At 36.1% G+C, this 12,154-nt stretch overlaps 1 protein-coding gene across 1 annotated transcript in view; it reads right to left on the reverse strand.

Moving 5' to 3' along the window:
- The window catches only part of LOC148952034 (putative phosphorylase b kinase regulatory subunit alpha), a 114,633-nt gene that overhangs the window by 12,719 nt on the left and 89,760 nt on the right, over positions 1–12,154 (reverse strand). Inside the window, exon 17 of the mRNA XM_089088811.1 lies at positions 5,659–5,714. Within this exon, the coding sequence (XP_088944937.1) occupies positions 5,659–5,714 (56 nt within the window). The remainder of the gene's footprint in view (positions 1–5,658; positions 5,715–12,154) is intronic.

A 12,154-nucleotide genomic window follows, 5' to 3' on the forward strand; every position in this document is an offset into this window, starting at 1 on the left:
TTTTTGCGCCTATTTTTTAGAAATTTCCAGAATCCGAGAATGAGGAACCGTGAAAAGAAAAGTAGTTTATTGATGGTTTCCCTTTTAAGAAACGTTTTTTTTTTTGCTCTTTTATTAGAAACAAAAATAACTTTTAAAAATTAAATTCTTTTTTTTGTTTTGTTTTTTTTGTAAGTAAAAAAAAAAAAAAAAAAAAATCAAGCGACACCCAAACACGGGGTACTTGTCGAAGAGGAGTACGAATTTTCGGTTAATTTTCCTCCATCTGAAAAAATAGCCTACCTGTGTTCCGAATCCATTTCTTTTCCTATCGAGCTTTATTAGTGATGACATTTTCAGACAGCTGGAAAGTCCCTTATAATATTCACTTTCTGTTACACAATGCCTTGATCTTACATTCTTTTCAAAGTTGCTTCAGTCTGGTGAACCTTGTAGGGCCACTTATCTGCAAAAAAACTCCTCAGATTGGACAATATTTTGGATTCCGAGCAGAGATTTAACATAGGTGCGTTTTAGTTTGTTTTTCTTGCCGATGCTTTTGTAACGTAACTACTAGGAAGCGGAAAGGAATCGGAGGAAGGAAATATAGAAAGGAAAGAAGACTACGCTCGTCCTACCTCTCTTGTCTGACACATATTTCATCAGCACCATCTGTCTGAAGAAAACTTAAGTACAGCAAACAAGTCACTAGAGTGCAGCACGGTTGACGCCGCTAGGCGGAACCAAAAAGCTATTTCTCTAGTGGAAGCGAGAGTACTATCGACTATTGCCGTTCCCTTTTGCGGATGTGACTGTCAGATTTCCCTGGTCAAGAATCCTTAAAGCACCCATGATACTCGACGCCGGCCCTCAATAAGATTGACAGTTCATTTATTTTAGTGACCTATCTGAACTGGGGAGGGTTTAGCTACAGATTTTTCGGTTCAGAATCAGGGTTTTCGTTGCAACGTTCACTGACAGCTCACTTATTCCCAGTTCTCTTTTTTAGATGGCTGAGACCGCAGTTTTATGTCCCCTTTGTGAACGTTCAATAGACACCTCAGAATCGTCGGTACTGGCAGAAAAAGGAGCTACGTCGATCAATAAAGCTAGCAAAACGAGAGGTACCAGCGTCTCTGACGAGGCAGGGAACCAAGTCCATGTTGCTTGCAGAAAAACTTTCACAAACAAAATATACCTGTCGAAAATTGAGAATGAGAGACGACGAACCTTGCAAGAAGCTCCAGAAGCTCGTCAGATACTTCGGAGAATCTTCTCCGTTCAGAGGTGACAATCAGCTTAGAAACATTGCCAACGGCATAACTTCTTCCCAAGATGTTAATGTTGACGAGGCCGATGTGGCTGGAAAGTTGATTCTAAGTAAGATGACGGGAAAAACCTTGAAGGAGCAAGTCTTCAAGAAAAAAGACCAAGTGACCCTAATGAATGCCAAAAAGGCGGGGTCCTCTGTGGTAGCGCACATAGATCCGGCACTCCTTTTCCAGCGGTTTATAATAGTAGCCCAACGAACTGACCTCCGAGAAGAATACTTCAAGTACCAATTTGTACGATTCCTCCTTCTCTTTTCGAAAGCGATGGCCTTATGAGAAAAGTAAATAAGCCAGAGCTTGCAAAAGTGATCTTTCAGGCTTGCGGGATTGAGACTCAGTCACCCTCAAGACCTGCTTCTGCGTGTAACATTGTCTTGGATGGTGGTTCTCTTCTACATCGAGTTCCATGGAAGGTAGGGTCAACCTTCAAGGTCATCTTTGCTTCATACATCCATTACGTACAAGCAAGGTACCCTAGTGCGATCGTTGTGTTTGACAGATATGAAGGTGGTCCAGCAATCAAAGATGCTACACATTTACGTCGAGCAAGGATGGTTGGCCGCCAAGTCTTTTTGACCGAAGAGATGACCCTCTGCATGAAGAAAGAAGAGTTTCTTTCATGTAAGACAAACAAAGGACGTTTCCTGAAGCTGCTCGGCAACCATTTCGAAGCCGTTGGTTTCCGAATTTTCCACTCGGAAGGAGACGCCGACGTTCTGATTGTAGAAAAAGCCATAGAAGCTGCTAGTCTTACAGACACAATCGTGGTTGCCGATGATACTGGCATCTTGGTTCTTCTGATCAGTCGATCAGATTCGCGTTCCAGGCGTGTATATGTATCAACAGAAGCCACGTTTTGTGGGACTAGTTCAGCTTGAGATGTTAGTGAGATGAAGCAGAAGCTAGGAACAGATGTCAGCAATCGGATACCGCTCTGTCATGCCGTGCTGGGTTGTGACACAACCTTTCACCTTTACGGAATAGGAAAGGGCAAAGCCGTTCAGCTGCTACTTTCCAACAAGAGTTTCAGGGACAGCGCTGCTATATTTGGCGACAAGCTCGCATCGCTTGACGATATTGTGGCAGCAAGAGAGCGAGCATTGTTGATACTGTACGGTTGCCCTGATGTTTCGAACCTGGACACTGCCAGAAAGCTAATCTTTCACAGAAAATTGAGCACTGCCACCACTTTCGTGCATCCAAAAGAACTGCCACCGACTCAGGCAGCAGCGAAGTACCACTCGCTACGTGTCTACTGCCAAGTTCAAATCTGGCTCGGGAACCCAGTAGACCCTTTACGCCTGGGATGGAAACTGCAGGATAACGAAGTTTTTGCGCCAATAAAAACAGATCTCCCAGCCGCTCCGTCTCAGCTGCTGAAAATTATCAAATGCTCGTGTCGTATTGACGGCTGTGATAGTGAAAAGTGCACCTGTAAGAAAAACGGACTTGAGTGTACTATAGCCTGCCGTACCTGTAAGGGAAGCTCGTGCAACAATTCGAAATTTCAAGAAGAAGAACTTAGTGAAGAAGAATAACAGTTAACTGTGATGATGAAAAATCTAGTTCCTACATTTTGATGATGTGCAATTTTTATATTTTTGAAAAATAAGATAAAAGTTTTTCTCTGAACACATTAAGTTAGAACCTACCTTGTCTCATGGTGTTCGGCGCTAAGGTGTTTCGTCATTCCTGTTTATTGTTGTTTAGTCTTTTTTTTTCTAAGCCTTTCGTTTACATAGCCAAATAGACTACAAGAACGACAAACTTATTCCGTAGTTGACCTTGTTAAACGCTGGTAAGATTTTTTTTCCACAACGACACAGTTTTTTCCCCCATTTTTTTTTTTTTTTTGCTGATTAATATTTTCTTTTGATGAGGTAACAAAATGAGTATCAGAAATGAATTCAGAGCCAAAAGCTGATCTAAAAAGACGTGTAAAACATTATAGTCTACGTTTTTAATTTTTTTCCAGGTTTTTGAGAAAATAAATAAAAAAACATTAAAAAATAACAATTTTGCATCGAGCTAGAGATTTATATTTTTGATATGTTGTTAAGCATTTTTTTCCGGTCCGGATGGTGAAGAAACCATTTCTGTACCAATTTTTTCCTGGTCAAAACTTATTTTTCTCGCCCGTGATTTGTCTCGCCCGTGAAAAATCCCCCCCCCCAGATAATTCCCCCTGGATATTCCAGATGTTCATTAGAAGGGAAACTGAAAGTTATTCATTGCTCTTAAAGTGTATGTACCAATACTTGTAAATTTTCGACGAACAATAATTTGTTGTCTAAGTTGTTAATACTCAAGGAATATTTAGGCGAATGCTGAACTAAATCATAACAAGCTACGAGTATATAGATTTTCATAAAGGTGACAAAGCAAAAGTCTCAAGAACAGCTTATATTATTAAGTTACACCTTTAAGGGTAAGTTGTGGTCGATTTTGAACTAGCCAGAAGGTACTATGTGTATACTATTAATACTGACACTACAGTTACTGTAACTAATGACGCTATAGGTATTAAGGTGAAACTCTCAGGGAATTTTTAGAGGGAGTTACAATTAAACAAAAACACTATATGCATGCAGGTTTTCAAAAGGGCACATAAGCAATATAATAGGCAGCGCCGCTCTATAATAGCTAGCAATATCATTGAAACTATAAAAGGAGCATATTCGATGGGAAATTAAGTTCTAGTGCCCTTTTTAAGAGTCAAAAGTGATTGTATACTATATGCAAACCATGAACGAATTGCCTAACTTACAGTCCTTGCCCAGAGGGCTGTGTGTGTGTGTGTGTGTGGGGGGGGGGTATCATCCCCAAAGGTATAATTACTGTACCTGAATAAACATTGCATTCACGTTTCTACTGGCACAAAGGGGAGAAAGACGAGGCAGGGCACCAAGGGCCTTGCCAGGAAATTCTTGGGGGATGGTTGGTAACAAGCACTACGAGGAGCCTTGTTTTCACCGATTTTAAATGGTAATTTTCCTCTTTTCCTAAAAAAAAAAATGTTTATATATATTTAAAAAAAAAGTATTTAAACATCAGAGAACGCAATTGTGGAGGTCGTGATGGCTTCAGCCACGTAGAAGACCAAGTTACGCAGAACTTTCATCCACATGAACAGTAGTACCCGTTTCGGTTCACTCAAATTTCTTCAGTAAAATTACTATTGAGAATTTATTCAACATAATTACTGTTCATCCAAAATTTTGACCGAATAATCAAATTTTGCTTAACATTTTACTTATAATCCTATATTTGAATTCTCAAGCAGAAAAGGGAGAAAGCGGGAAGCTACCAACCAATTTTCAAGTATTGGTACATACACTTTAACACCGATAAATAACTTTCAATTTCCCTTCTAGTGAACATTTACAATTATCCAGGGCGAATATGGGTGGGAATTATCGGACGGAGGGGGATTCTCCACCGGGGGGATTTTCCGCAGGAAAATTTTCCCGGGGATATGCAGGAAGGGGGGGGGGGGAATACGCCGGCTCACCTCAGGAACGGCTGAGGTTATTAAATTGAAACGTTCTGGGCACATAGATAAAGAAGTTAGAAACTGATCAAAGGGCAACCATGCCCCAATCCCCTCTCAACACCCTTTCTGGATGCCTCACACCTCAATACTGAATAAAAGTTTGAAATATCTCTTTTATTCAAAATAGTCAAAAGGTTTAATAACTACTCCAAACAGGATTTTGGCTCAATATATATTAAACATTCAGTTTATTTTCATTAGTTCTTTTCAGCCATCTTGATTATTGTAGTGTTTTTTTTTATTTTTCCTTGATCTTTGGAAAAAATAAACCACGCTGTTCAAAATACATATGGTTTTCAATAAAACGCAAAAGATGCAGTAGGGATCAGAACTCTTACGGCTAGCCGAGGGGAGAGGGGGGGGGGTTAGCAACCAAAATCCACTTTTTAGTAATTTTTGTTCGTTTTAAGTTGATTATAAAATCTAATTTTGACTCATTTTTGGGATTTATTTATTCATCCATAACAGTATCTTTTATTTTTATGTTTGATATAATGCTTTACTTTAATTTCTACCGGTTTTCGGTTTCATTTATTCTTTGATAGTAATATCTTGTCGTTTTAAGATTGAACTATCAGAGAGTTTTATTTCTATTCGTCCAAAATTTAGGCTCTTTACTTTTCTTTGAAAAACTTCCTTTTTCGTTTTTTTAATTAATTACGTAAAAAGTTGTTTCAAAACGCAACGATAAAAGAAATTAAACTAAAAATAATAGGTGCGGGAGAGGGGTAAATGGCTTGAATTATTAATTCAAATCATCTTTTTTAAAGTGAGAAATGAGAAAATAAATCTTACCTTTGTACTAATCTTTAACGATTTGCAGCTGACTATTGAAAAGTTGCCACTATGAGCTACAAAGAAAATAAAAACATAAATTAAGAAACAAAACTTACCACAATCAATCCAAATGTCCTTACATTCAATTTAACTGAAAATGAGGGATAAGATTTTCAATTGCTTATATTTGACAACAGCATTAGGATTTTCATGCACCTCGACCTTGGCTAGTAATATAATTAATTTAATAAAAAGAAGAGAGAAAAAAAAATATGTTTTATGTTTTATCGGCTTGTCGAGGAAATACACTTTCATTGATTAAGGACTAATACTCGATGACCATAGATTCTTCAGCGTTAATCTGTTCAATAGCTAACGATAGACTTTTCCACTACTTCCCCTTCCACTTTTCAGACTTCTACAATTGAGTTAAAAATGGGATATGAAGTTGACCATGATATAATTAATTAAAGTTTCAACAAAAAAGAAGAGAAATCAGACTGAAGAGTACATTACACTTAACAGAAATCCAGCATTAACCTTATGAAGAAGAATGCAGATGGTATATCTACAAAGGCCCTGATGTTGGGAAGGGAAACTTTAATACCCATGTTAGTCGAAATGTTTTTGATTGTAATACAGAAAACTCGTTGGGCTCGTTCATGGGACACTTCGATAGCAGTGTCTCTTTTTAAGAACGGCAATAGGAAGTTACGCGAAATCTTTAGGTCGATCTTTCTGGGGAATGCGGTAAGTAAATTGTTTTGTAAGGTTCTGGAATTTAGGCTAAGAGACTGGTAAGATAAGGAGGAAGTACTTAGCCCGATACGAGCGGGATTGAGATCGATATTCAGCACTGTTGACCATATTTTTACTTTGGATGTATTGAGAAGGAAATATTCTAGAGGAAAAAATGGTCGGCTATTCGTAGCCTTTTTAGACCTGAAAAGTGCTTTTGATTCGGTAAATAGGAGGTTATTAATTGAAAGTCTGTTAGAAATGGGCTTGCCGTCGTGTTTTGCAGTAATAATAGCACATATTTATTGGAGGGTAAATTTTGTTGTGAATGTTATGGGAGATTGTTATAGGCAGGTTACGTCTCATGTGGGTTTGAAATAGGGATAAGCTTTATCTACAAAGAATTTCTCCTTGTCTGTTAATTGTTTAGATAGGTTTATGAAAAATAGTGGAGACCATTATTTTTTTTTATTTTTATTATCTAAAGCTGTATTTTGTTCCTGAGCTTTGTTTGTAGACTGTATTATGTGTTGTTATGGCCCAGAGGCTTTTTGCAATAAATCTTATTTTATCTATGGCTTTGTTCACTTTGACAATAAGATTATAGTAAGGGTCTACCTTTATCTTCTTCCCTGAAAAACCGTCTAAAATGAGATTCAGCGCAATAGGCTACTCATTCTTCATTTATGTTTATGTTGTTGTTTAAACCGAATCAAAAAATTAATCTGGATTCCATTCTACATTCTGGTTCCAGATAATTGGCTGCCAACAATTTAGTATATGACATTTTTTTTATAAGCACAATCTTCTTTTCAGATTTATTTGTTCAATCATTATTTATTTCTTTTATATAAGGAAACATAATGTGAATGTAATGCAAATATCCAATGTAGCACTATTTATCTTAAATCAAAGGTGGTATCCCTCAAGGATAGATTGATCAAGATTCACGTCGTGGTAAAAAGTTTTTCTGAATACATCATCTAAAATGTGATTCCGCTGAACAGGCTGCTCATTTTTTATTAAAGCTTTTATTTTTCTGTCCTTGATTAAACAGAGTCGAAGAAACGATTTTGATTCCGAACCATTATTTATAACCAGTTTTTATTTATCATTGACACTCTTTTGAAAAGATAAACAATCTAGGTTTCCGACTTATTTACTGAGTCATTGTTCAATTTCATTGAACTTCTGCTAGACTAAATTTTTAGCAGATTCAGCACAAACTAAAATGACTTAAAAGGTAAGAAGGAATCATAGTAAAAATGTAAAATATTTAACGGAATACCTTTGTTTACATATTTCTATTTATGTGACTTAAAGATATAGTATTTCGTTAGTTTTACTGTATGTTACTAAATCTTAAAACATTATCATATATTACACAAATCTATTTAAATACTATTATTAGATTATTATTATCTAGATCCTAAATATTATTTAAGCAGTGTATCTTAAATACTATCATTATTAATCTTTACTTCTCAACATGGTTTCTCTAGACCTGTCTTTGATTACTACAAAACTAAAGCACAAACGTTACGATATTTTACATTCAATTAAAAAGGTCTTATATAGAACCTGATTTATCCAGTTCCTTTAAAGATACAATCCATTCCCAGTTTTCTTTACAAAAGAATTTTTTCCTATATCACTTTAAAATAAAAAGCATTACGCATGAATTAGTCACGGAATGGTCAGTCATCTCTTTACTTAATTCAATTTAACTGTGTTCAGGCATTGGGGCCCTTGGCCCTACTCCTGTCTGTGGTAGTTTCTGTTTATTTTAATTTTGCCTTGGTTATTTATTGTAATTTGTCTTTGTGTTTGGTTTTCATTTAATCGATTTATATTTGACTTTTATTCTGCTTGTCTTAGTTTTAATCTAACTCTTTGATTTTCTTTGAAAAATTTCTTGTGCGGAAACAGTTTTAAACATTATTTTTTGTTCGTTTATTATTTTTGTAGTTTTTTTTAAATGTTAATGAAAGAAAAATTTCTAAAGCTTATTTTGGTGTTTCTTCTTAACAATCAAGATTTTGGCTTACTAGTAAATTTTGGACAAAATTTTGCAACGAAATCTAGTAATGGTTTTACTATAGAACTTTGGATGAATGGATACGTGAAATATTTTTCAAATGAATAGATTGAAAGTCTACAAAAATTTTTGGTTTCTATGTGGCTGATACAATTCTGACAATCATCATGTTATAACCTTGAATATAGACGAAAATTAATCGATCAAATACCCTGAAAGATTCAACCTCATTCCTTAATACCCTTAGCCATTCCTAAGATATTGCAGACATGCCCTTTTGCCAACCTGGATGCATGTAGTTTATTTTGATTCAGTCCAACATTCCTTTCAACATGACCTGAAACTTTCAACTTAATAAATATAGCCGTTCCTTAGATATCGCAGATAGACCCTTTTGACAAATTTGGATCCACATTGCATGTAGCCGTCGTAAGTAGTCACAGTCACTATTGCAAGCAGCTATAGTCACAATCGCACTTGCAAGTAGTCTCAGTCGAAGTCACAAGTGCTCACAGTCATACGTATTCACAGTCTCAAATAGTCACAAAATTTCTAGCTATAGTTAAACAATAGCTAGATTTGTTATTGTCTACCATTTAAGACAGAAACTAATAATATATAATTAATAATTTTTTTCTTCAACTGTCTGCATTAGCAATGTTCAGATTGATCAGGATGAACCTGATTATGACCACCTGCCTTTTTCAGCCACTGTCACCATAAATACGACTCAGAATGAACAGAGCAAATCTCCTAGTTACCAAAAGTGGATAACCGAAAGAGACTGGATAAAGGTGGATTAGCCTCTGTATTTATCAATACCTCCTTTTTTTTTGTCTACTATTAAAGTTCCATTTAGTTTGCTGTGTACCAGTGTTATACCCCAACAAGCTCAAGTTCAGCTTAATGTATATTACGGCCCCGATTGGTATTTTAAGCTTAAAACTAGAAGTTTAGTCTAGACACCTGACCCAGGTTAAAAACTATGATACAAAATCTTGCAAAATTGTGGCATAGAATTTGGGTTACGTGTGGCTCCTCACAACTGTTCGACACTAATAATAAAAAAAAAAGTTGGAATTTATACGGTTGGTGATTAATGTCGCCAAATTTGCTTCATCCTTTGCTGCTCAACGGATTCCTAATGCCTCTCAGATTAAATGCCTTAACAAGACTTTCAAAATTATGAATTATACCGTATATTTTCATTTCGCTAGATTTTGTACTCATGAATTACCTTCGAGTATCTCGCAAGGCCTTGTTTTTGGGTTTCAACCATACATGGATGCCAACATGCACATCGAATTCTTACTTCTTTATTCATTCAAGCACAACAAGATGGATCTGAAGCACATTTGTACATGTTAGATGATTCAGAAGCTTCTGACTCGGTTTGTTAAAGCAAACTATGGTATTCTCTTACCTAGCTTGGAGTGAATTCATCTGTTGGATTTGCCCTTCGTTTTCGGTATTAAAATTCATATGTTCGATTCCGGCCACGAGGCACTTTTTTCGGTAATGTCCCAATTTTAATGGAAAACACTATAACTTTTTAATACTTACATCCTATGTTATCTCATATTTTTTCCGTCGTGTTTTACGGGCCAAACAAATTCATCATACATCACATACGCAGATAATCTACTACTTATTCGCCGTTAAAAAATTTAGCCTAGCTAAGTAGACCTAGTTTGTTTCTAAGCTGTTTGAACAAAATACCCTTATTCTTAACGGCAAGATGCGTGAAAACTTAGTTTTAACGCTAAACATCGAAGCAGTGATATGAATTGTGGTTCCTTTTCAGTTAAGCTAGTTCCTATGCTGCGTTGGCTTGGGATTATTATTTGCTCTTCAATATCAGCTATCCGTCCTACTGCAATTTTAGACACAAAGAATAAACTTAAAGGAGTTTATGCTTAAATTGTTGCAAATCCTGACCGCCACTCTTGTAAGGCCTTGGCTAGACTCTTATTCAACTTTCTGTGACCATTACATTCTTTTTTTGTTAGGCATAGGGCCATTTTTTAACGCTAGTGATATGCATCACATTAGGACATTATATTTCCATTATTTTAAATACTTAATATATTGGTCTTGTTGGTATAGGATCCGTAATGTTATTTGAATGTTAGTACAACTGATATATTGGCGTAATATAATAATTTCAATTCCACATTTAAATAAGAGGCCTCTCCATACTTTTGTACAATTGTTTTGATTTGCTCTTTTTTAATGTAGAATATTTTCATAAGAAAGTTAGTATGTGTTTATACATTCCTGCATTTGTATACATGTGTTTATGTATACGTGTGCTTATGCAGTTGCATATCTTTTCTTTTTTGTGTGTGTTACTCCACTATTTACACTTATTTTGCAGTAGGTTACAAATAAATTATAATTATTAGTAATAGTTGAGATTAACCCTGTCTTACCATATTCTGTCATTAATTTTTATAGGTTCTAAATCTGTTGTGAAGAGGCTTCTTTCTTATACTTTTTTTTTATTCTTGTATTTTTTTTCCGTACGATTAAAAAAGGGACAATTTCTATCTGCATCACAGATTGATACATCAGAGATTATCATCTCCCATACCAGTATTCTCCAATTAAGAAAGATTTTAAGTACAATATTTTGGAGTTCACGGCTGAGGGTGTTTTTTCACAGTTGAAAAAAGTTTGGAAGAATAGAAAGATAAACCTGCAAACTAAGATTATAATATTGGAGGCTACAGTGATGTCAGTGGTCAAATATGGTTCTGAAGCATGGGCACTCCGAAAAGCGGATACAGATTTGCTAGATGTTTTCCAGAGAAATTGCTTACCGATTGTTCTGGGTACCTGGCTGAATTACCGTGTTTCAAACAGTAGGCTGTACGAAAAGTATATGGTTCAATCCTGCTTTCTAGGACTACAATGAGAGAAAGGTTGAGATGGCTTAGGCACCATCTACGGATGAAGGATGACAGATTGCCGAAGATTGTCCTTTTCGGCCAACCATCAAGGGCTAAACGGAAAGCAGGTCGTCCGCGATTGGGGTGGGATGATATCATAAAGAAAGATTTAAGGGAAATGGGAACTTCCTGGGAGGATGTAAAGAGGGAGGCTTTTAATAGATTAGGATGGAGGAGGAGCGTGCGTAGCTGTGTTGGCCTCAGGTTGCTTGGTGCTGTGGTGAGTTGTTAGTAGTAGTAGTATTTTGGAGGCATGGTGAGGCTATTCCCTAGGCTCTAACTCCCACTCGTTTACACAAAGAAATATTTGCCCTTCCTCTTCAACATTTTTTTTTTGGAGTTAATTTTCAAAGACACGACTCTGAAACAGTATATAAAGGTAAAACAGCAAAATCAAAAAACGATGAGCAAGAAAAAAGCAAAAACCCTTTGGAACAGATTATCAAATGGAAAACTATACGAGTTTTCATTTTCAGGCTTAAAACCTTCTTAATCACGTGCTCATAAAACCTTTTGTAGGCAATTGATAACAAATTCTGTTAGTTCATGAAGTATCTATGACCATTTAAGAATATCCATAAATGTATTAGAAATAATTGTAAGAATTTCCACCCAGAACTATTAACAGATAAGGGTATTGGTTGAAGGGGCAAGAATCTGTTGCGGAATCTTTCAATGTGCATTTTGCTTGCAATGGTTCTAATGTTACTCGTGACCTTGCTTCGTCTCATTCCCATTCAGATAAGGATTATTTGCCTTCATCAGAGTATATAAGTATGTTCTTGGC

This window comes from Artemia sp. Qi Xiang Cuo, chromosome 5 (assembly GCF_049724085.1).
Source record: "Artemia sp. Qi Xiang Cuo chromosome 5, ASM4972408v1, whole genome shotgun sequence".
Taxonomy (NCBI): domain Eukaryota; kingdom Metazoa; phylum Arthropoda; class Branchiopoda; order Anostraca; family Artemiidae; genus Artemia; species Artemia sp. Qi Xiang Cuo.